This window comes from Myotis nattereri, assembly GCF_964212035.1.
Source record: "Myotis nattereri genome assembly, chromosome: 3".
NCBI lineage: Eukaryota > Metazoa > Chordata > Mammalia > Chiroptera > Vespertilionidae > Myotis > Myotis nattereri.
The window spans coordinates 168282009-168308863 of record NC_138077.1 but is presented as its reverse complement, the minus strand read 5'-3'; the positions used below and the strand labels follow the sequence as shown (position 1 = coordinate 168308863).

Here is a 26855-nt window from a genome sequence, read left to right as displayed (position 1 = left end):
AACAAATGTTAATATTTTTTTGCTTCAGATATTTTTAGACCTTGCCTTTTTTGACTTACAATATAGAATAAATATTTCTATTAGTTTAATCTACAATAGTATTTTAATAAATGTCATTAACTAGTCACTATTGTTGAAGATTTAGACTGTTTTCAAATTTTCACCATTATAAATTATTGCCATGAACAACCTTTTAGATAAAGTTTTGCTTGTAGTTGGTTTTCTCCTGAAGATAAATTCCAAAAAGTAATTTGGCCTTTTACAACTTGAGCATTTTATAACTATATCCCAGCCCTAAAGCCAGAGTTCAGCCAATGAACACCAAATGTGAGTCACCTTCTTTGATAATCCTCATTCCAGTTATTCCTGTTTTTATCATAATAGCCCACCCTCATCTGTGGATTTGCTTTATGTGATTTCAGTTATGTGTGGTCAACTGTGGTCCAAAATATTAAATGAAAAATTCCAGGAATAAACAATTCACAAGTTTTAAGTAGTTTACCATTTTGAGTAAGGTGATTAAGCCTCGAGCCATCCTGTCAAATTCTGCCCAGGGTGTGAATCATCCTTTTATCCAGTATATCCACCCGCTATATTAGTATATACGCTTCCTATTTAGCAGTTACTTAGTAGCTGTGTTGGTTATCAGATTTCCTGTCACATTGTTTGTGTTCACGTAACCCTTATTTTACTTAATAATGCCACAAAATGCAAGAGTAGTGATGCTGACAATTCAGATATTCCAGAGAGAAGCATAAAGGGCCTTCTTTAAGTGAAAAGGTAAGAATAGTACAACATATATTATGAGAGTGCACATTCACATAACTTTTATTGTAATTATTCTATTTTATTTCTAGTTATTGTTGTTTATCTCTTACTGTGCCTAATTATAAGTTAAACTTTATCACAGGTAGATATGTACAGGAAAAAACATGGTATTCCTAGGGTTTGGTACTATCCGTGGTTTTAGGCATCCACTGGAGTCTTGGACCTGTCAGTCCCGGATAAGGAAGATTACTCTATGGAGGATGATTTCAGCAGGCTAACATTTATGCAGCACTTTCCTCAGGCTAGCTGCTATTACACATATCCTCTTATGTAACCCTCACAACAGCTCTATTTGCAGAAGAGATTATAATGTATACATGAGAGAACTGAAGCTAAGTTGCCTTAAGAAATTTGAGATTGCAGAGCTAAGGAGCTTCTACTTCCAACATCCTCAACTACTACCCTCAGTTTTTATTTAAACACACAGTACAATGTGTCTGACAATTTTCCTGTTGACTAATAACTTAGGAGATGTGATGCCTTCTTATGGGGTACAACATGGGTATCTTTGGGGGATCACAAAGCTCTTCTTAATTAATTAATTAATATCTTAATTTCTCAACTTCTGTCTTGACTAATGTCAACTATCTCAACTAACAGTATTAGTCTAAAAATCTGTCATTATGCTCTGAATTTTGGATTTGAAATAAACACTGCTGACTATGGTGATGAAAAATAATTCCATTGCATTGTATATTCTTGGAGTTACAGTTCTCTTGACCATGACCTATACATTTTAGTAAATTTACATTTTGAGGTAAGATGGGGTAACATGCTCTTACCTCATAATAATTACATAATAATACATAATGTATTATTAATACATAGTTAATAAATATATAATAATTACACATAAAATTTCACTAAAGATCTGGGATGAGGCAAATGACCCTTTGAAACAAACTGCCCAATGAATAGAGGCATGCTGCAAATAATTTCTATTAACATTTTACTGCAAGATGGAAAATCCCCAAGGTAACTACAGACACAACACTTCATTTCATGCACCTGGCCTTGGCTTTTGTCTTCCTTCCTCAGACATATCCAAACCCAGAGAGGTTTCTGCCCCCGATGCTCACAAAGGCCACCATGGGTCCCCAAGGACCCGAGCACAGACCGCAGTGATGAGTCTGTGTGCAACCTCCATCCAGAACCTCCAGGGAAATCAGGAGCTCAGACTCGTAGAGCAGCAGTTCTTTGAGCAATAGTTTTAACTGTCAAATGAGCTCTGACAGGCCATGTGCATTTCATAAACAAACCAAAAATTTGTCTTATTATCTTCTATTTTTTTCTTGTAAAATATTAAGTAGACCATTCAAGTAAAAAAAAATTCTTTTTACAGAAACTAAAGTCAAAGGGTTTATGCCAAAAAGCAAACAGATTCACCTTGATGGATAAAGATGATTAAAGGCTATCTTATCCACTATCATTTGGGCAATATGATTTTTAGTAACTAAATTAGTAGTAGCAGTGCTACTGTTATTATCATTGTGACCTTATTATGATCATAATATTGAAAGGGCGAGGACTACGCCCTCCACCTTGCCCCAGGGTAAGGGCTACGCCCTCCACCTTACCCCAGGGTAAGAGCTACGCCCTCCACCTTGCCCCAGGGTAAGGGCTATGCCCTTCATCTTAACTTGGCCATGTGCTCAGCAAGCTTCTTCCCGGAAGATAGTCAAGGGAAGTGCACGCCATCACTATGACCACATCCTGTGTAATGAGACACCGACTCGCGCCTGGCCAATCGGCAGGGCCCACAGTCCTTTCTCCTCCCCTTACCCCAAACCCCTATAAAACCTCTCTCCGCACAGAGTTCTCTCTCTCTCGGCCACTGGAGCTTACCGTTGCATCGGTGAGTGTGGCAGGGGAGCCAAACCTAGGTTTGAAATGAATGACTCTTTGCTTTTGCATCGGACTCGCTGGCTCCCTGTGGGTTCTTGGGAATCATGAAATCTGGGCACAACAAATATTATTGAATTGCATTCTAGACAACAAGCATATCACATTAAGTTCTGGAAACAATCACACATGGTACTGTGCCCATTTCACAGATGAAGAAAAAGATAAAATAATTTGCTCAAGGTTGCATAGCTAGTAGGACAGCTAGATTTCATCCCAAACTTGTTAACTTGTCATAGTTAATTATCACCACACCTCCCATAAAACAAAAATCTTATCTGGTCGCCACCATCAGCAAATCTGACTTCTCACACTGTGAATAAGGAAGCTTCTTGTTTGGAACTCCTCCTCCTCCTTCTTCCCTCTCCTCCTCCTCCTCCTCCCCCCCTCCTTCTCCCTCTCCTCCTCCTCTTCCTCCTCCTCCTCCTTTTCCTCTCCTCCCTCATTATCCAGATAATATAACAGATAGAGGACTTCACACAACAAAGCCACCAGAATATTAACAGATGAGCTATTTTCATTTGTGACACTTTAAGAATGAGACATTGCAAGTTAGATAAATGAACTGTTCTATGAAACTGAGGAAAGTGGACTCTCCTGGGAGCAATTTCCACATAATAGCTATGGGATTGGGCTGTAATTACGTTAGAGAGGCTGTGCTGAAAGGCAGGGCTGAGTAATAGTGCAGTAACACTGTACCAAAATGACATGTGAGAGGAATGCTTAACTTCTCTTGTAGAGAAATAAATTATAATACAGAAAGTGTAGTGCTTTCTGGCTGCCATTTTGAACATTAATGTTCCCCAATGAATAATTATGGGTAAATACATGCTATTTATTTCAATACAAGTAGAAACTGCAAATATGGTCTCTACGATGACATGACAGTTTTGGGGGATTTTTGGATTTTTTTCAATGTATAAATATTTCATGGCAGACAAAACTGAATAATATATTGTTTATAGAGAAATACATATGAGCTAGAAAAAAAGCAATAGAATTATTACCAATATATTAAGGATAGAAGCTACCTCTTCTATAAGGGAAAAGAGGTTTGGGAATGGTTGTTTGGCCACCAATCAATGTCTTCCATAGAATCTAATTTGGATTGTTTTCCAAATGGATGATCAGGTATTACATAATATTTGTCATTTACTTCTTATTATATATATTTTCTTTTATAGTTTCATCATATATTTTATCATATCCTAAGTTCTCTTTTACAGTTGGGTCTAGATTTGACAGTTCTTTAAAAAATGTAAAATAGAGAAAAACAAAACCAAAATAAAAATGTAAAATCTTATGGGAAGGTTTAAAACCTAAGCAATGACAACAAAAATTTAACATTTGAGTCTTGTGTAACAAAAAATATGTTCAAGTACATGTTATATAACATTTATTTTTTAAAATGTATAAACTGATTCAAATCAAAAGGCTTAGTTTAGATCTCTACCGTGCCAAGACTCTATCTTAAACCTGACCTGCATTACTGTGACCTGCATTTCTCATAGGACTAAACAGATTTTGGTTCCTCCCAGAAATTTCTTTCTGCAAATGAATGCTTGTGCTGCTCTAGCAGTGGGAGGCAGAAGGGGGTAAATAACACAGCACTAAGGGTGCTTATGTGGTCTCCAGTGGTCTCAGAAGGTCCACTTCCCCGCATAATGTGAGCTTGCTCAGAGCCCCCCATGGGGTCTACTTCCCTGACTCTAGGCATCTCTGAATACTGATTCTGCTTATAAGAAGCATATACTAGCTATAGGAAATCAAGTATGGGATTCAGATGATAAAAGTTCGGTATAGTAAGGTCTTTAATTAGACTAATTCTCCTACTACTACTTCTGTCCTGCTCTAGGTTTAGCCCAAGGATTTTATTCTAAGACTGTGCTACTAGAGAGCAAATCTTTAATTTTTATATTTCTCTATAAATCATATACCTGTGCACATAATTTTAGATAATAGTTATTAATAATTAAAAAATAATTTCCCCAAAGGATACTTTCTACATTTAGAATAAGTGAAAAGAAAATGAATTCATAGAGGATATTAAACTTTAACAATGGTCCCTAAAAACACACATACAGTCTTGAGCTTTTTATTAAATAATATTAAGTAGAGGTCCCTGCCAGGTGGCTCAGTTGGTTGGAATATCATCCTGTACACCAAAAAGGTTGTGGGTTTGATTCCCAGTCAGGAAACATACCTACGTTGTAGATTCATTCCCCGGTCGGAATGCGAATGGGAGACAAACATCCTCTCTGTCTAAAAAATCAATAAACATATCCTTGAGTAAGGATTTTTTTAAAAAAATAATGCAATAATATTAGTAGTAATACATCTAGAAAAGTCATAGGTGTTTTTTTGTTGTTGTTCTAAGCGTGCATGTAGGAAAAATGGAAAGTACCAATGATTTCATTCTGTTTGGACAGAACAAACTTTTAAGTATTTATATAGTTTAGAAATATAGAGATTTCATTTACACCCTTACTTATAGTACAACAAAAAACTAGTGAGAGAATCAATCCGAATTTCATTTCCCTTTTAAAAGTTATTTTCATAGAACATAGTGATAATTGGTAAAATCTTAGAGTCTTGTGAGATTTGCTTTGTTCAAATCATACTTTCAAATACAGATTTGTTTTAATGGAAAATAAAACAAGTTAGCAGTAAACATAAATATTCACATAAATTTCCATATAACACCAGAGAATAAAAATAATATTATTGTGAAAGGTTTATATTTAACAACTTATTAAATCAAATTATTTGAAGTAAATTTAGGATGCAAAACATCTCTCCTAAACAGATGCAGAGAAAAAGAACTATCTTCTTTATTTCTTTTTTTACATTATTTTGTTAATCAGGCCAGGCTCTGGAATTTCATTAGTTAGGATTATAAGGGTGTGTGTGGGGGTGGGGAGGGTGGGGGGAGGAAAGACAAGACTATTAGAGTTCCTTTTAAAAGAACTGAAGAATGGGCTGAAAAGAATTTTACTTAGCAACCCCAGTTGTTTCCTATATAACAGAATAGAAAACAAGGGGAAAAAATCATTAATTATTAACTAGATCATGGAATTATTTTTAGTACTTAAAAATTTTTATAATTTTTAAGGTTTATTTATTGATGAGAGAGAGAGAGAGAGAGAGAGAATATTGATTTGTTGTTCCACTTATATCTGCATTCATTGGTAGATTCTAGTATGTGTCACTGACAGGGGATCAAACCTAAACCTTGGCATATTGGGTCAATGCTCTCACCAAGTGAACTATGTGGCCAGGGCAGTACTGAGTTTTAACACGTCTGTAGATGGATGAAAAGACACACATTTCTCTCCAGGCAAGTTTTAAATTGCTGGGTTTTTGTTTTTGTTTTTTCCTAGTGATACCTTCTGAAGCTATCATTTTCAGGGTTGAAGATATAAATACTACAGTCCCCAAGACCATAATTCATTGGAATAGTCAAACAACAATTGAAAAGGTTTCCTGTGAAATGAGACACAAGGCTACAACAAACCGAACTTGGAATGTAAGCTACCTTTCACTATTCTTTAGTATGTCAGTAAATGAAAAAAATCGCCAACCAACAGTCAGTGACCACAGGGACTTACAGTGATCGATTTGACATGTTTTTATCTGATTCTTTGTGTGATATTCATACCACTCTGGTTTTAATAAGGATTATACTATGTTTCCACACAGGGAGATGTTTTCTGAACAGGTCCACTTGCCTTTTGTAAAGTGCTAAATAGTTGAATGTTCAGCTGAGAGATGTCCATCTACTTAGTTCTTAGGCCTCAGTCTTAGATGAGTATAGGTTACAAAGTGAATGTCTACTGGTAGACAAATTAATCATCCTCAAATACCAATGGCAAGTTACTAAGTGTCTTAGGAGAGGCAATGAACTGCAATTTAGTAAAAATAATTAATAAATGGAGTTGCCTGGTTTTGCTTAATTGAGAGTTATTTTTCATGTATTATGGATACATGGATAAAGAAGATGTGAGATATATCTAGTATACACACACACACAATGGAATATTACTCAGCAATTAAAAAAGAATGAAATCTTGCCATTTGTGACTACATGGGTGGACCTAGAAGGCATTATGCTAAGTGAAATAAGACAGACAGAGAAAAACAAATATCATATGATTTCACTTATATGTGGAATCTGAAAAACAACAACAAAATAACAAAAATAGACCCATCGTTATAGAGACCAAGCTGATGTTTGCCAAAGGGGAGGAAGGTGGGGGGAATGGATGAAATTAAAGAAAGAAAAGAAAGGGAAAAGGAAAGGGAAGGAAAGGAAAGGGGAGAGAAAGGGAGGGAGGGAGGGAGGGGGAGAGAGAAGGGGGAGGGAAAGAAAGAAAGACAGAAAGGAAAGAAGGAAGGAAGGAAGGAAGGAAGGTAAGTTAGTTCTGGGTGAACATAATGAATTGAACATATTCATCCAAATAAAATAATAACCCTCTCTTTCAAAAAACAATTGTGAGTTATGTATCATGTATAAATTTACCAGTTTTCATAGAGTTAAATGAAACAATGTATATTTAACACTAATCTTTGGTTATCTGTGTGACTACAAAGCCTTCTTCTGCTTTAGCCTCATCATTCTGAGCATGAGTTTTGCTGTGGACCGATGTGCTAAAGAGTGTGGAGATGAGGGTAAAACTATATTGACTTCATGACATCCTCTAAAGATTGCTCTTTCAAATAAATCCTTGTTATCAGTCATTTATTTATCTTGTTCATTTAAATCAGAAATGTGAACTTCACAGTTGTTCAGATTACACTGAGATGAGAGTCCATGTGCTGCATCGTTTGGGCAGTAACCAAGTGGCCGTGCTGCTGGACTCCTTGCCTGAATAATTATGCATCTGTGTGCACAGCAGTACCACACTTAACGCCTGGGACAGATGAGATAAACACTAAACAAAAATCCACAGCCACTCTTTTGCCTAGGCCGAACTTAGGTAAATTTGAGAACAACCTAAATGAAATTCTTGAGTCTTAGATTTTGAGTTTATAGGGTTTTGCTCAAATAGGACACCTGGGCCCTTGTGTAGTGTGACAGTCATAGAATGATACAGAGAATAGGAAACTCCTTTATTTGGCAGAAGTAGGAGGAAGTAATAGGATGTAAGAATGTTTAGAAAATACAGAGGAATTATGTTATCTGTGTCTCTGAGTAGGTTTTCAGAAACCAGCTGTTTTCTGGTTGAAACTCTTGTTCTCTGCTCCCCCTGGTGGAGATATATATGTCATTGTGAGACTTGGTGACTGGTAAATTTGAGCTCAATTTTCAAAACCTTCTCTTTTGATGAAAATACAACAAAACAAAGTCTATGGGACACAGTGAAAGCAGTCCTGAGAAGGAAGTTTATAGCTCTACAGGCCTACCTTAAAAAACAAGAAAAAATGGTAATAAATCATCTAACTCTACAACTTAAAGAATTAGAAAGAGAGCAACAAGTGAGAGAACCAAGATGGCGGCATAGGTTAACGCCGGAGTTTGCTGCTTTGAACAACTACTTCAAAAGTGAAACCAAAAAACGGAAGGGACATCACCCAGAACCACAGGAACGCTGGCTGAGTGGAAGTCCTACAACTAGGAGGAAAGAGAAACGCATACGGACACTCAGAGGAGGCGAAGTGCTGAAGTCAAAGTCTGAGGTGCGAAGTGCGCGAAGCGGGCTGGTGGCGGAGGGCGCGGTTGGCGTTTTCAATCGGGAGGGAGTCGCAGATACGGGCGACTCTGAGCTCCAGATACGGGCGAGTCTTTAGAGACCCAGACTCAAACGAGAGAAGCGGGACTGTCTGGCTTCAGTCAGAGCGAGTGCAGCTTTCTCTCCGAGGTTTGCAGCCATTGCTGGGACTCAGAGAGGCAGAGCCCCTGGGGACAGGACTGAGAGCCGCCATAACTGCTCTCTCTAGCCCACCCTATTGATCCTGTGCGACCCGCCCCGCCCAAGCCCTGCACAGAGGCATTTGCTGGATAGCCTCAGGCAAAGGCTAGATTAGCACCTCCCTAGAGGACAGAAGTTCTCTCACTGCAGACACAGCTGATTCTCATAGCCACTTGGCCTGGAGGTCAAACCCTCCCTGGTATTAGCTACAACAATCAAGGTTTAACTATAAGACTGCGCACAAAGACCACTAGGGGGTGCACCAAGGAAGCATAACAAAATGCGGAGACAAAGAAACAGGACAAAATTGTCAATGGAAGATATAGAGTTCAGAACCACACTTTTAAGGTCTCTCAAGAACTGTTTAGAAGCCGCCGATAAACTTAATGAGATCTACAAGAAAACTAATGAGACCCTCGATCTTATATTGGGGAACCACCTAGAAATTAAGCATACACGGACTGAAATAACGAATATTATACAGACTCCCGACAGCAGACCAGAGGAGCGCAAGAATCAAGTCAATGATTTGAAATGCGAGGAAGCAAAAAACACCCAACCGGAAAAGCAAAATGAAAAAAGAATCCAAAAATGTGAGGATAGTGCAAGGAGCCTCTGGGACAGCTTCAAGCGTACCAACATCAGAATTATAGGAGTGCCCGAAGATGAGAGAGAGCAAGATATTGAAAACCTATTTGAAGAAATAATGACAGAAAACTTCCCCTATCTGGTGAAAGAAATGGACTTACAGGTCCAAGAAGCTCGGAGAACCCCAAACAAAAGGAATCCAAAGAGGACCACACCAAGACACATCATAATTAAAATGCCAAGAGCAAAAGATAAAGAGAGAATCTTAAAAACAGCAAGAGAAAGAAACTCAGTTACCTACAAGGGAATACCCATACGACTGTCAGCTGATTTCTCAACAGAAACTTTTCAGGCCAGAAGGGAGTGGCAAGAAATATTCAAAGTGATGAATACCAAGAACCTACAACCAAGATTACTTTATCCAGCAAAGCTATCATTCAGAATTGAAGGTCAGATAAAGTGCTTCACAGATAAGGAAAAGCTAAAGGAGTTCATCACCACCAAACCAGTATTATATGAAATGCTGAAAGGTATCCTTTAAGAAGAGGAAGAGGAAGAAAAAGGTAAAGATACAAATTATGAACAACAAATATGCATCTATCAACAAGTGAATCTAAGAATCAAGTGAATAAATAATCCGATGAACAGAATGAACTGGTGATTATAATAGAATCAGGGACATAGAAAGGGAATGGACTGACTATTCTTGGGGGGGAAAGGGGTGTGGGAGATGCGGGAAGAGACTGGACAAAAATCGTGCACCTATGGATGAGGACAGTGGGTGGGGAGTGAGCGCGGAGGGTGGGGTGGGAACTGGGAGGAGGGGAGTTATGGGGGGGAAGAGGAACAAATGTAATAATCTGAACAATAAAGATTTAATTAAAAGAGAAAAAAAAAAAAAGAAAGAGAGCAACAAGAAAAGCCCAGAGTGAGCAGAAGGAAGGGGATAATAAAGATCAGAGGAGAAATAAATGACATAGAGACCAAAAAAACAAAAAAAAACAAAAGATCAAAGAAACCAAGAGCTGGTTCTTTGAAAGAATAAACAAGTTTGATGAACCTCTAGCCAGGCTCACCAAGAAGCAGAGAGAGAGGACCCAAATAAACAAAATCAGAAATGAAAGAGGTGAAATAACAACAGACCCCACAGAAATACAAAGGATTGTAAAAAAAAAAAAAAAAAAAAAAAAAAAAACTATGAACAACTCTATTCCAACAAACTAGACAACCTAGAGGAAATGGACATATTCCTAGAAAAATACAACCTTCCAAAACTCAATCAGGAAGAATCTAAAAATCTCAATAGGCCAATAACTAGGGAGGAAATAGAAGCAGTCATCAAAAAGCTTCCAGCAAACAAAAGCCCAGGGCCAGATGGCTTCACAGGGGAGTTTCACCAAACATTCAAACAAGAACTAAAACCTATCCTCCTCAGATTATTCCAAAAAATTCAAGAGGAAGGAACACTTCCAAGCTCATTCTATGAAGCCAACATTACCCTAATACCAAAACCAGATAAAGACAACACAAAGAAAGAGAATTATAGGCCAATATCCCTCATGAACATAGATGCCAAAATCCTCAACAAAATTCTAGCAACTCAGATCCAGCATTACATCAGAAAGATCATACACCATGACCAAGTAGGATCAATAAACATGATACATCACATAAGCAAAATGAGAGATAAAAATCACATAGTCATATCAATTGATGCAGAAAAAGCATTTAACAAAATCCAACACCTTTTCTTGATAAAAACCCTCAGCAAAGTGGGAATAAAGGGATTATACCTCAACATAATAAAAGCCTTATAGACAACAAGCCTACAGACAACATCATACTCAATGGGCAAAAACTAAAACCATTTCACCTAAGAACAGGAACAAGACAGGGATGCCCACTTTCACCATTCCTGTTCAAATAGTACTGGAAGTGCTAGCCATAGCAGTTAGACAAGAAGAAGAAATAAAAGGTATCCAAATTGGAAAAGAAGACGTAAAACTGTCATTATTCGCAGATGACATGATACTGTACATAGAAAACCCTAAAGACTCTATCAAAAAATTATTAGACTTAATAAATGAATTTGGCAATGTAGCAGGATACAAAATTAACACCAAGAAATTGGTGGCATTTTTATACATCAATAGTGAAATTACAGAGAGAAAAAAAAATCCCATTTACCATTGCACCAAAAAAATTAAGAAACCTAGGAATAAACTCACCTAAGGAGGTAAGAGACCTATATTCAGAAAACTAGAGGACACTGAAAAAAGAGAGAGAGGAAGACATATACAGATGGAAGAACATACTGTGTTCATGGATTGGTAGAATCAACATCATTAAAATGTCCATACTATCCAATGCAATCTACAGGTTCAATGCAATCCCATTAAAATACCAATGGCATATTTCACAGACCTGGAACGAACTCCTCAAAAATTAATCTGGAATAGAAAAGACCCCGAATAGCTGCAGCAATCCTGAGAAAGAAGAACAAAGTAGGAGGGTTCTCAATACCAAATATCAAGCTGTATTACAAAGCCACTGTTCCCAAAACTGCCTGGTACTGGCACAAGAACAGACACATAGACCAGTGGAATAGAATAGAGAACCCAGAAATCAACCCAAACCACTATGCTCAATTAATATTTGACAAAGGAGGCAAGAGCATACAATGGAGTCTAGACAGTCTCTTTAATAAATAGTGTTGGGAAAATTGGACAGATACATGCAAAAAGATGAAACTAGACCACCAACTTACACCATACACAAAAATAAATTCAAAATAGATAAAGGACTTAAACATAAGACAGGAAACCATAAAAATCTTAGCGGAATCCACAGGCAGCAAAATCTCAGACATATGCTGAAGCAATATCTTTACTGATAAAGCTCCCAGGGCAATGGAAACTAAAGAGAAAATAAACAAATGGAACTACATCAAAATAAAAAGCTTCTGCACAGCAAAAGAAACCATCAATAAAACAGCAAGAAAGCCCACTGCATAGGAGAACATATTTGCCAATGTTATCTCTGATAAGGGTTTAATCTCCAAGATTTACAGGGAACTCATACAACTTAACAAAAGGAAGATAAACAACCCAATCAAAAAATGGGCAACGGACCTAAATAGATACTGTTCGAAAGAGGACATAAGGAAGGCCAAGAGACATATGAAAACATGCTCAAAGTCACTAACCATCTGAGAGATACAAATCAAAATGACAATGAGGTACCATCTCACACCTGTCAGAATAGCTTTCATTAACAAATCAACAAACAACAAGTGCTGGAGAGGATGTGGAGAAAAAGGAACCCTCGTGCACTGCTGGTGGGAATGCAGACTGGTGCAGCCACTGTGGAGAACAGTATGGAGTTCCCTCAAAAAACTAAAAATGGAACTCCCACTTGACCCAGTGATCCCACTTCTAGGAATATATCCCAAGAAACTAGAAACACCAATCAGAAAGGATATATGCACCCCTATGTCCATAGCAGCACAATTTACTTAGCTAATTCCAAATAGCTAAGATTTGGAAACAGCCTAAGTGCCCATCAGCAGATGAGTGGATTAAGAAACTGTGGTACATCTACACAATGGAATACTATTCTGCTGTAAAAAGGAAAGAATTCCTACCATTTGCAACAGCATGGATGGTCCTGGAGAGCATTGTGCTAAATGAAATAAGCCAGTCAGAGAAAGATAAATATCACACAATCTCACTCATCTGTGGAATATAATGAACAACATAAACTGATGAACAAAAACAGATCCAGAGACAGAGAAGCATCCATCAGATGCTCAAACCTCAGAGGGAAGGTAAGGGAGGGTGGGGAGAAGGGGAAGAGATCAACCAAAGGACTTGTATGCATGCATATAAGCCTAACCAATGGACACAGACACCGGGGGGTTGAGGGCATGAGCGGTGGTAGAGGGGCTATAGGGGGGATAAGGACACATATGTAATACCTTAATCAGTAAAAAAAGAAAAAAACCTCTTTAATAGGAGCAGACAAATGAAGGAGCTGGAAGAATATTTGTTATCCCATTTGCCAGTAATCTTCATAACAATCTTTTGTGATAGGTAGTATCAGCTCCATTACAGACTGGACTTAAAAGAGCTTAAGACAGGTTCCCCAAACTTTACACAGTTAGTAACTAAATGCCTCTCACAGATCTTACTAATACATCCCTTTGGGCATCCCCAAAACTATTTGGAAAATGAAAAAAACAGGTTTCAATCAAAAACCCATATCCTATCCCTTCTGCTCTGATTCTTCCAAATGTGACCACTTACATAGAAAAAGATGAATTGCTATTTCTATCCTGATGACCCAAATCCAGTCAGTAACAGCCAGAGTGAAGCTTTGTGTTTTACATGTGCTACCCTATCAATTTTGTCTGGGTCAGGCTATCTTTGCCTCCATGTAGGGAGACAGGAAGTCAGAGTCAAGAAGAGTGGGAGGACACGAAGGACTACAGATTCACTTTTCCACCTGGGCTCTGCTTCCATCAGACATTGCAGGAGGGAGGTACCTCCTGGCGCCAGGCAGCTACCAGGAAAGCCTTGCAGCTAAGCACACAGGCTCTTGAGTTCAATGCCTGTCTCTGCCTCTCTAGTTGTGCAACTTGGGCAAGTTCCTTATCTTCTCTGTGCCTCATTATTCCTATACCTAAAGCAGGAATGAGATAAGCACTTACCTCACAGGGTTGTGGGGATGACCAAATGCTGTAAGAAGCTAGCCCAGAGCCTGGAATGGAGTTAATGTCCAGTGAATGGGGGCTGTTGTCATTATTCTTCACCTTAACCTCCAGGAGAGCCAGGCAGCAGGCTTGATAGAGCACAGGAAGCCCACCTGGAAAGCAAAATCAGTGCACTGAGGATGCTTCTCAGCCCCTTTAGCTAAGCTGCATACAGGCTGTGAGGTGTCAGCCAGCCCTCCAGGCGATCCTCTAGGCCAGGGGTGGGCAAACTACAGTCGAGGCCGGATCCAGCCGGTTTGAAATGAATAAAACTAAAAAAAAAAAAAAAAAAAAGACCATACCCTTTTATGTAATGATGTTTACTTTGAATTTATATTAGTTCACACAAACACTCCATCCATGCTTTTGTTCCGGCCCTCCGGTCCAGTTTAAGAACCCATTGTGGCCCTCGAGTCAAAAAGTTTGCTCACCCCTGCTCTAGGCTGACACTGTGGGGAGAATATTTACCTTCTTGGTTATCTTCATGGACTGTCTTCCTGGCATCTCAAACTGTGTCAAAGTTTGAGCTCAGTCCTCAGCAATCCTTGCCCACTGCTGTGTACTGTTTGCCATGTTGAATACACCCAACTGTTTACAAGTATATTTCCCCATCATGTAATTGTGAGCCTCTGGAAGACAGGGCTGTTCTATACTCTAGTATCTGCACTGATTCTTATAATGTCTAGTTCACATAGATAATACTATGAAACATGAACTATTATTATTATTATTTGCCTTTAATAGTGCCTAGCAGCAATATAGTAATTTAAGGAAATTTTCCCATTAAGTTTGAGTAAATGGATTGATGGTGACACTTCTCTAATTACACAAGACCAAGGTATTGACAAACTTTTTATTCAAGGTACAAACAGTAAACAATTTAGGCTTTGCAGGCCATAAGGTCTCTGTCCCAACTACTGAACTTTGCATGGGCGGCATGAAAACAGACGCTAAGTGAGTGGACATTGTTCCGTTCCAGTAAAATTTTATTTTTGGACACTGAAGTTTGCATTTCATATAATTTTCATGTATCATGAAGTAGTCTTCCGTTGATTTTTCTTCCAACCACTTAAAAAATGTAAAACCCATTCTTAATTCATGGGCCCCAAAAACCAAGTATTCGTTCTCTCCCTGGGAAGACTAATAGAACAATACACAGATAGCAGAGGGCCAAATCCTTGGCCTTTGCATTTCAAAAGTGTACATGCTGGTAAAAGACAGAAGACTTGGAAGAGATTAGTCATGACTAAGTTTCCCAATAATCATGTCCCTTCCCTCCTCCACCAAACAGTAGATAAAGATGACCTGAGCAGCAAGAGCCAAAACTGGCCAGGTCCAGGGGTAAGAGGGAAGAATGAAAAGAGTTAAGACACTGGTGAGTCAGAAAAGGGTCCCCTGCCCCTGGGCCATGTACCAGGTTGGGATTTGAAGGAAGTCAGGATTATAGAACTCTCTGAATAGGTTTGAGATTCTCCTTACCTCCACAAAAGGATGCGCCCAGAAACTTAGAAGAAACCGTAAGAAAAGATGTAGCGGAAACTGATGGAGATTCTCTATGCCCTCACCTAACTAGAAATTAACTGCTATAAAAAACAAAGTCCTATTTCTTGCACTTGAGATCATGCCCTTGCCATGGGTGCTCAATTAGGTCTAGCACTCAATGTTCATTTCAGCCTCTGAAAATAGCACCTTGAGGTGTCATCTTATGGTTGCAAGGCCCTAAGCAGTTACCTGGCTTGTCTAATGCTAGAAACAACTCTGCTAACAGTTCTGTAAATTTTTTCTCTCTAGTTTAGAATTCTGGCTATACTTTAGGGCACTTCCTCAAGAGGACTTATCTATAAATGTAATGGCAAGAGACATATTAGAGAATAACAATTCCCTCTAAGAGAAACTATGTTAACTTAAAAAAACATTGAAACCTGTAAAGAATTTTTGTGAGTTTATTTGAGCCAAACTTTTGACATATGCCAGGAAGCAAAACCTCAACAAATTGAGATAATGCTCGGGAGAATGGTGGGTTACACCTGTATTTATACATTACAATCAAAGGAAAAGGACATAGGTGGGTTACATGAAATCCATTGGTGATAGACTAGAGAGGCAGGAGAAAGCGAAGCAGGGAAACCCCTGGGATTGGATAAGAAGTAAAATGATAGACACATACTTAGGTGGGTGTAGGAACAATTAACATAACAATGAAGGAATTAGTTGTATTTGTCCTGGAGCCCAGCACATTAGATTGTGCCCCAAGGGGTCCAGAAAAAGGGAAGTTACAAGTTACCCAGACATTTCAAGGGTATGTTATTATAGATGCAAAAAGACAGATAGGCTCAGTTAAGATAAAGGTTGACCTTGTCAGTGAAGATACCGGCCTAGGACATAACTACCCACCATAACTGCTTTTAGTTAAAGTTTCATTTCAGACCATCCTTTGTGGTTACTTTAGGCCTCTGAGTTTGCAAGACCGCCATGAAGGCCTTTCCCGAGCGTATTAGGTTAGCATGCGGCCCCTTTCATCCACACTAATATGAAGAAGAATGCAGTTGAAAGCCAAACTTTTGGCACAAATAAAATGTCTCCTGGAACCCAGGAGACCCCAGGGGTCACCAGTCATGTTTACATAGCAGAGCATTCCATAGAGACATATTTTCAATGCATTGCAAATTTTAAAGATTTATGTTAAGATTATTACTATTTTTTAAAGATTGGGTCTTAACAGAAGAATCCCTAAATGAGGTTGCTATCTTGCTCTTTAAAAAAAAAAAGCATCTTGATAGTTTCAACTTTCTCTTTCATGAGTGTTCAGTAACTGTTTTCTCCCAGCTGCTGCATAAATGCATTTTTAGACATATTTTATGTCTACCTTTTAATCATGCTTCACTTTTTCAGTAAATCCCTTATCACAACACACTAACGGTGCTGTATAAGTGATTTCTCTCTCCCATCTGAAGCAGCTTGTCCGGGATCATTTTTCATTACATTTTGTAGCAGGTTGCAGTGCCCCAGAAAATGATTTTTAAGTTTATACCTCAGCTATTTTCTTGGTTATCTTCCATTAGATTTTTACAGTTCAACTTCCTTAAATGTTTCATTTCATTTTCTCACTCATACATATACATAACAGGTCTTACAGAATCTGCATAAATTTGCAATAAGGACCAATTTAACAGTTTAGCTTATGAGTAATTTTTTCTAAAAGTCATCATTAGCAAGTGAAATTATATAACCATTCGTGAATAATTATTGGTCTAAATATCCAACTGCAAAGAGTGAGAGAGAGAGAGAACTAAAATCAAACAATTGCTATTAGGTGCCCCATTTCTTCTACCCCATTATAATCAGCTATTTCAAAATTAAGAATATGTTACATTTGGACTTTCTTGAAATTTAAAATCTTGAGACAGTTATCAAATACAATGTGTATTTCATGTTAAAATGAAATATATTTTTATTGATTTTAGAGAGAGAAAGGGAGAAGGAGAGACAGATAGAAAAACCAATGATGAGAGCAAATTGATAGGCTGCCTCCTGCACACCCCACACTGGGGATCAAGCCCGCAACCCACAACAGGGCATGTCAACAACTGAGTCACACCGGCTAGGCTGTACTTAATTTTTAATGTTAAATAACATGTATTTAATTATTGATGGCCATGTTTTACCTAAAATACCCTATTCCTCTTTGTTTCGCAGGCTCTGGAAGAGTGCCTGAAATATAATAGGTACTCCATGTATTTCTGCTAAATTGAATAATTGTTTTGAAAGCACATTGTATCATTTGATTATTGTTATTCATCCATTTTAGGTTAAGGAATTTGACACCAATTTTACATATGTGCAACAGTCAACATTCTATTTAGAGCCAAATACCAAATATGTATTTCAAGTGAGATGTCGAGAAACAGGTAAAAGCTACTGGCAGTCCTGGAGTTCACCCTTTTTTCATAAAACACCTGAAACAGGTGAGTGTATCTATATATTTAATCTCTTAAGCTTTTCTTTTGACCTCTATCTCTCTTCTAATTATATACATTTTTTTTTTCTTCTTGATGTCTATCAAAGTTGACAAAAGGATTGTAGGGCAGGTGGTAATACTTTCATTGTCATTTTGCTTTGATTTTTGTGGAGGCTGACTACAATTTATGCAATGGTTCTCGAACATTCCTGGGCCTAAAAACCAATGCACACCACCTGGTGTGCATGTTCACCATCCCTCTTTCACAGGTCTCAGGTAGCGGGAGTGGGGGGGGATGCTCAAGTGTTGGCATTGCTTACAAACATCCTGGGTGATTCTGAGGCAGCTAATAACCTCAGGCCTTGTTTTGAAAAAAGACATTACTCAGAGTTACATTCAATTCTTTAGGTCAGTCTGTTAAAATATATTCTTCAAAAACAGACACAAATCAAATCATATCAATAAGTACTGATTACCTACTATATGCAAAACAATCCGAAAGAGTTAAAGCACTTAACTATGAAATTATTTAATTCTATTCTTAATAAAATTTAGCTAAGCTGTTGTTTATATTTAGCTATTTCTCTCCTCTTAATATTACTAGTTTAATATTCTAGGAATTTACATGTCATTTAATAAAATCTTAGCCAAATAGATTTCAATTGTAAGCATAGAATAAAATGATCCTATTGTAATTATCATAATATTTGATAATTGCCCCATTATCCTAAAGATGTCTCTTTAGTATAGGTAGCTTATACACTAGATTTATTTTTTTCTTTTCAGAACAGAAAAACTTAATTAGAATCACACTATTGTTAATATCATCTTTATTATAATATAGCATCTTGTAATTGTGTTTTATGTTTTCAAACATAACATTCATTATAAATATTGGTGACCAACCAGCACGTAGAGAAAGCCAAGACCCAAAGACTGGTTTAAAAGTTCTTTTGGCGCCCCCTAAAGCCCAAATTTTAGAAACACATTTTAAAAAATCATACAAAATTTTTTGAATGACAGTTGACATACATTACTAGATTAGTTTCAGGTGGACACTTCAGTGATTAGACATTACACAACTTACTGAGTGATCATCTGATAAATCTCACACCCATCTGACACCATACATAGTTACTAGAATTTTATTGACTGTATTCCCTATGCTGTACTTTATATCCCCATGATTATTCTGTAACAACTAATTTGTACTTTTTACTACCTTCACCTTTCTTTCCCATCCCCTCGACACTCCCTCCCATCTGGCAACTGTCAAAATGTTCTCTGTATCTATGAATCTGTTTCTGTTCTGCTTGTTCATTTATTTTGTTTTTTTAGATTCAATTGCTGGTAGATATGTATTTATTGCAATTTTATTTTTCATAATTTTGATCTTTCTTTCCTTCTTCTTAAAGAGACCCTTTAACATTTCATATAACAACTGTTTTGGTGGTGATGAACACCTTTAACTTTTTCTTATCTGGGAAGCTCTTTATCTGCCCCTCATTCTAAATGATACCTTTACTGAATAGAGTAATCTCTGTTGTAAGGTCCTTGTTCTTTATCACTTTGAACATTTCTTGCCACTCTCTTTTGGCCTGCAAAGTTTGTTGAGAAATCAGATGGCAGTCTTTATGGGAGCTCCTTTGTAGGTAACTAACTGCTTTTCTCCTACTGCTTTTAAGATTCTCTCTTTGTCTTTAATCTTTTGCATTTTAACTATGATGTGCCTTAGTATGGGCCTTTATGGGTCATCTTATTTGGGACTCTCTACACTTGCTGGACTTGTATTTCCTTCACCAAGTTAGGAAAGTTTTCTGTTATTATTTTTTCAAATAAGTTTTCAATTTCTTGCTCTCTCTGTTTTCCTTCCAGTACCCCATGATGTGAATGTTGGTATGCTTGAAGTTGTCCAGAAGCTCTTGACACTATCTTCATTTTTTTGGATTCTTTTTTATTTTTGCTGTTCTGATTGGGTGTTTTTTTGCTTCCTTATATTCCAAGTCACTGATTTGATTCTCAGCTTCCTCTACTCTACCACTGATTCTCTATAAATAATTCTTCATTTATGAAGAATGTATCCTTCATCTATGAAGTTCTCACTAAATTCATTGAGCATCCTTATAACCAGTGTTTTGAATTCTGCATCTAGAATATGGCTTGTCTCCATTTGGTTTATTTCTTTTTCTGGAGGTTTGTTCTGTTCTTTCATTTGGAACATGTTTCTTTATCTCCTCATTTTGGCTGCTTCCCTGTTTGTTTCTATGTGTTAGATAGAGCTGCTACCCATCCCTGTCTTGGAAGAGTGGCCTAATGTAATCAATGTTCTGTAGGGTTCAGTGGCACAGCCTCCCCTAGCACCCAAGCTGGCATTTGAGATGTGCCCTACTCCCTGTGTGAGTTGTGTATACCCTCCTATTGTAGTTGAGCTTTGATTGCTTTTGGCATGTCAATGGGAGAAATTTACCCCCAGGCCAATCAGCTGCAAGGACTGGCTTCAACCTCTGACTCCTGTGGAGGATCAGCTGTGCAGAGACCACCCCACAGAGCATTTTCAGTGGGGGTCTGGTGCCCCTTGCATGTGTCACTTGTAGAGGTGGTTGGGTGGTGTTTCATGTGATCTCGAGCTGTCTATTGGGTGTGTGGCTCTGGAGATGCCTAGGAGGTACAGGCCAAGGTCATCTACCATCTGAGTTCTGTCTGGGGCACTGGCATGGGCTACAAAGTGATTTGAAGATATCTACTACTTGTGCTGGGTTTGGAGGTGCCCAGGGCAGTTCAGACTGTGGAGCAAGGACAGCTGCTACTAGGGCTGCATCTGGAGCCACACAGGGAGAGTACAGGGCATGGCGAGGCCAGATGCTGCTTGTTTGAGAGATTTTGGAAAAACCTCGAGTATGAGCCAAGCAAGACAGGAAATTCATATGGAAAAAGTGGAAACAGTGTGGGTGGACCTGCAAGTTGGGTGGGGTGGGATCTCAGGGCATCACCAGGGCAGGGCAAACAGTGGGAGCCAAGTTGATGGAGTCTCAGATATGAAGCCCACCTGCTGGTTCAGTTGGGGAGAGGCTTATCAAAGAAGCAATGGCCTCTGCCAACTGTCTGAGAGAAAGCTCCCCTCTCACCTCCAGCTCCCACCTTGATGTCAGGCAATTCAGTCCCTCCCCATATAACTTTGGTGCCTTTGAAGCTGCTGCCCTGGTGTTGGAACTCAGAGGGAGTGAGTCTGAGTAAATCTGTGTGCAAATCCTTTAAGAGGAACTGCCTAGGACTCCAGGAGCTTCCATCTCCCTCAGCCTCAATTTCCACTAGTTTTTACAGCCAGAAGTTGTGGGGACTTCTCTTCCAGGCATTGGAACTCTGGTGTGGGGCTGGGACCCCTTGCTCCTTAGGGGACACCCCTACAGCTGAGATATCCCTTCCAATTGTTATCCGATACATGTGGGTGTGGGACCAGCCCATTCTGCATATCCACCCCTCCTACCAGTCTTGGTGTAGCTTCTTCTTTAATTTCCTAGTTGTAGGACTTCCATTAAGCCAGATTTCAGACAGTCCTGAATGATGGTTGTTTGGTAGTTTAGTTGTAAGTTTGATGTAGAAACACTTTATTAAGGGAATCATTTGCAATACCAAGTCTCTTTTTTAAAAGTTAGTTTTTAATTGAAAATATTCTGCCTTAAGTTTATATTGTTAAAAATTCTTAGGACTTTAGATGCCATTTATAAGAGTCATAATTTAATTGGTAACCAAATTATTTTTAAATGAAATGTTAAATTGTCTAACAAGATTATTCAAATTGATAACTAACATATACTTAGCACTTACAAAGTACTACTATGCATAATCTTGTTTGATTTTTACATAAGCCATATTTGGCAATGCAATTGGCACCATTTTACAAGTGAAAAAGTGAGGCATGATTTTCTAAATCACACATTGCTAGTGAGTAATAGCGCCTCAACTAGAACACACATTTTCTTACCAATAGCCCTCAGCAATCTCATCAATTTCTTTAACCAATTACATCAAAGTGGAGGAGTAGTTTACTAAAATATTCTACAAGTACAGGACCACAAATTTGCTTCTTTAAAAGTAAAGGTTTTAAACCTTACATTGAAAGAATAGGAACATCACAGCTACCTTGCAATAAGCCTATATTTAAAATATAGTATTGGTTTCTATTAGTTTCTATTGGGGGAGGGAAGGAGGATCACTTGAGGCAAAAGTACGTTAAAATTAAATATCCCTGAAAACTTGCATCTGTAAAAATTTAACATGTTAGTTAAGAGGAAACATAAACTTCTTTTGGTACAAATTCCTTTCTAAAATACATTAAATGAGAAACAGTGAAAAAGTGTGTTAGGGAAAGTGATAATATTAAATCTTTTTGAAAATGTATCTCTTTTTTTCTATTTGAAAAAGCAAAGCAAGTCTATTGTACTATATAACCTAAAAATCACTGTTGTTTACATTTTTGTGGATTTAACGTTAATTCTTTTCTTTGCACATATTTTTAAATGATAAAAACTGTAGTGTGGATACTGTTCAAATACAGTTCTTATTTTTAAAAACTACTTAATGGCTGCACAGCATTCTAACTTATAGATGTATAATAATATATTTAATCATTTCCCTATTTTAACAATATGTAGGTTATTGCATTTTTTCCCATTATCAATAAATTTCTTTGACTAGGCTTTGTATATAAACTCTCCTTTGGCCTTTAGGTCTTATTGGCTCAAGAGTTAAGCACATTTTAAGATGATTGTTGCAAATTGTCAAATTGCTCATTAGAAAATCTTTAATATCAGTTGCTTTTTAAAAGGTATTCATGAAAAGATACTTATATAGTCACTCATGTTCATTTGGGCCCTACCAGACACCAGGCACTTGCTAGATGCTTGCAGAACCTCAGTGAGCAGAGACAAAGATCCCTTAATTCTAGAGAAGACAGTCAATAAAAAAGCATAACAAACCCTAACCGGTTTGCTCAGTGGATAGAGCGTCGGCCTGTGGACTGAAAGGTCCCAGGTTCAATTCCGGTCAAGGGCATGTACCTTGGTTGTAGGCACATCCCCAGTAGGGAGTGTGCAGGAGGCAGCTGATCGATGTTTCTCTCGCATCGATGTTTCTAACTCTCTATCCCTCTCCCTTCCTCTCTGTAAAAATTCAATAAGATATATTTTTTAAAAAAGCATAAAAAACAGTAAAGTACATAGCACTATGAATAAAGATATAAATAAAAGCAGTAAGAAGGAAACCTCATAACTGAAGTTTCAATTATTTCACAATTGAAAAAAATAATTCCTATTACTTTAAGTTAACCAACTTGTTTGATAATGGGGCTTTTTGAGCAGCCAAACTTTCCCAGTAATTAAAAGTTTATTTATATATGAAGAGACACAGGCCAGGCAGTAATGCTCTCTCTATGCAGGAATTTCCTATTTTGTTTGCTAAAATTATGTGTGGATAACTGAACTGATTAATCTCAAAACAATGTGTTTTCCCCAGGCCTACAACTTCATAAGTGAAAGGTTTTAAGCCAGCCCTGCTCATCGTTCTTGTGCACACCTTTGAAATACTAGAAGTAATACCCCTCAAAGGTGGCATGAATCCTAATGAGAGCACATAATCTTGTTAATTAACCTGTAATCCAAGTCCCGCCTTGCTTTCTCCTCCTCCATGTACATTTCTTTATTCATTTTAAATGTATTTTTAAAAGCTGCAAAACTATTATTCCCAGGAGCATTTGAGATCTTACTCCCTGGTATATGTTTAACTCAAATAAACTCTTATGAAAATTGTAAAAAACAAAAAAACAACAAACACACACAAGAAAACACACACACACACACACACACACAAAATGTGTTTTCAAAATTCTGCCCAGATGGCACTGCAGGGCAAACCATGAAGTAGGTATGGCCCCTAATATTCCTCTCTATCACTTTCCCTCTGGATACTGGCTTTCCTTAACCTTTGAAAACCTGGTCTCCAAAAGAAATCAAACAAACTCATTTATTGCAAGGGTTAAATGATTTATTATCCTCTTTTCCTTCCTCAGAGTATTTAGACTTTACTGGAAAACAAAGCCTTACAATAAAAAAGAAAAAACAAGAAATTAATCTCAGAATATAATATCAGGCTTTAGCAAACACACAGAAGTTTCTCTGGGTTAGAAACTCATGTTTTTCTGTGCTATTAATAGCAAAAGCTTAATTAAGTGACTGAATGCAGGATGACTTCAGGACAAGCTATAATAATAAAAGGGTAATATGTTAAATAGACAGGACAGCCCAATGACCTTCTGGATGTCCTTCCAAACAACCTTCTGGACGAGTCAGGGCTGCGAGGGTCGAGCCCCTTGCACGAATTTCGTGCATCAGGCCTCTAGTAAATAATAATAGCTAACACTTATTAGATGCTTTCTATGTGTTGGCCGCATGTGATAAGCATTTTACATATGAATTGTCCTTTACTCATCACTACAGAAGTGTAATTATTATTCCAATTGTGCAGATGAAAACGATATGAGACACAGGGAGATTGCACAGCTTTGTCAACTGTTACAGAGCTGATGAATGGTAGTCAGGGCCTAACTCAGGCTGTGGTGTTCTAGCACCTGCATGACAGCTCTGCTGTCTCCTTCCCAGGAGATCTAGGAGGGCCCTGTGTCAGCACCCCCTCAGCCACCGAACCAAATCCTCCTCCACACATTAGCTAATAATAAAACTATGCCAACAGCACTTCATTTTAAGTGTCATGTTTGTTATGAAAATTCATGAGAAAAGAGTGAACCATACTTGATATCAATTATTTCCACTTTGGCATGAATACAAGGTGTGGAAGCAGTCTTGGGTTAAGGTGATGAGAATGAAACTGCAGGACTCCAGGAACCTTGGGATAGGGCAGCCTAAGATGAGGAAAAGTTGGCTTTGGCCAAGACAGGACCACCACAGGGCAATTCGTGTTTTTCCAGCTGGTCCTGATTCAATGAAGGGTCTAGAATGCAGTGCTTTCCAGCGTGGGGTCTGTGGACCATCTGTATTATAAATGCTTGGGAAATTAGCTCACAGTCAGATTCCTCAGCCTCTAGCCAAGTGATATTTCTGCAGTAAAGTGTAAGAACCACTGCACCTAAAGGTTAGACACACCCTCTAAGAGGGACAAGTGCCTCGAACAACGATGTTGGGTGTCGGCAGGATATATAGACAGAACTGAGCAGAATTCAATAGTGCATTAAAAAGACTCTACACCACTATCAAGTGGGGTTTATCCCTGGCATGCAAGAATGGTTCAACATGCCAGCCGGCCTGGCTCAGCGGCTGAGTGTCGACCTATGAACCAGGAGGTCATGTGCGATTCCCAGTCAGGGCATATTCCTGGGTTGCAGCCTTGATCCCCAGTGTGAGGCGTGCAGGAGGCAGCTGATCAATGATTCCTCTCATCATTGATGTTTCTATCTCTCTCCTCCTTCCTCTCTGAAGCCGATAAAAATAAAAAATAAACAAAAAAGAATGGTTCATCATATGCAAATCAATAAATGTGATACACCACATTAACAAAATAAAGAATAAAATCATATGATTGTGTTAATAGATGCAGAAAAAGCTTTTGACAAAATTCAACATCCTTTCATGGTAAAAGCTCTCAGCAAATTATGTATAGAAGGAATGTAGCTCAACATAATAACGGTCATTTATGACAAACCCACAGCTAACATCATACTCAATAATAAAACATTAAAAGCTTTTCCTCTACAATCAGGAACAAGACAAGGATGCCCATGCTCACCACTTCTATTAACACAGTATTAGAAGTCCAAATCAGGGCAATTAGGCAAGAAAAAGAAATTTTTAAAAATATGCAAATTGGGGGAAAAGTAAAACTGTCTCTTTTTAGCAGATGACATGATCTTATATACAGAAAACCCTAAAGTCTCCACCACACATTATTAGAACTAATAAACAAATTCAGTAGTTTCAAGATAAAAAATCAATATACCAAAAAAAAAAAATCAGTTGCACTTCTATATACTAAGAAGGAACTATTGAAAAGAGAAATTAAGAAAAAATCTCATTTACAATACCACCAAAAACAACAATATACTTAAGATTAATTTAACCAAGAAGATGAAAGACATATCCATGGGAAACTACGAGACATTGATGAAATAAATTGAAAAAGACACAAATAAACATGATACTCCATGTTCCTGGACTGGAAGACTCTACATTAGCAGTGGTTTTGGAGGGGGCAGAAAAGGATTGGCTCTGAGAACCTCAGGCCATTATCGCTTGTACTATCTGGTCACCTCTGCGCCCTCTTCCTCCTGCCCACTGTTTCCTGAGCCACTAACCACCCCAGCCCACTTCAGGAGCCCGGAATCCCCAGAAGCAGGGAGGCAAGACCACTGCTCTAGGGAACCATCGTATCCCACATTATCCCTCTGCCAGGCCCTGCCCTGCCTCTGGATGTGAGGTTTCAGCTGAGGCTCTGAGAGCCAGTGAGGGCTGTTGAAGTTGGAGCTTCTAGACCACCCACCTGGAGAGCTGTAAAAAATTCCTGCTGTCCCTACCAAAAGAGCCCCAGAGGGGAAAAGATAATTTGTCAGCATAGAAAACCAACACTGAAAATGTGAAAGGCAATTCCCTAAATTCACTACCACTGCTGTAAAAAAGGTGAAAAGAGGACTTCCAGGCAGGAGTGTTTTCAGTGCGGTACTGTAATACAGACGCCTTTGTAAAGGAGAAAAGGTGCAGGCTCTGTAATCTCTTTAATGACAAGTCAGAGGCCCCAGGGAAGGGCAGTCACATTTCATAATGACTAATTAACTTGCTTGAATTGCTACTTGCAGTAGAAAAGTTTCCCAGAGAAATCATATTCTTCTTTTTAATTTTTTGACAATTCTCCAAAGGAA

At 38.2% G+C, this 26855-nt stretch overlaps 1 protein-coding gene across 1 annotated transcript in view; it reads left to right on the top strand.

The window, feature by feature from the left end:
• Positions 1-26855, top strand: part of IL23R (interleukin 23 receptor) — a gene marked incomplete at both ends in the record, with an annotated part of 69909 nt that overhangs the window by 23114 nt on the left and 19940 nt on the right. Inside the window, 2 exons of the mRNA XM_081087629.1 lie at positions 6111-6256; positions 17786-17942. Coding sequence (XP_080943755.1) covers positions 6111-6256; positions 17786-17942 — 303 coding nt within the window. The remainder of the gene's footprint in view (positions 1-6110; positions 6257-17785; positions 17943-26855) is intronic.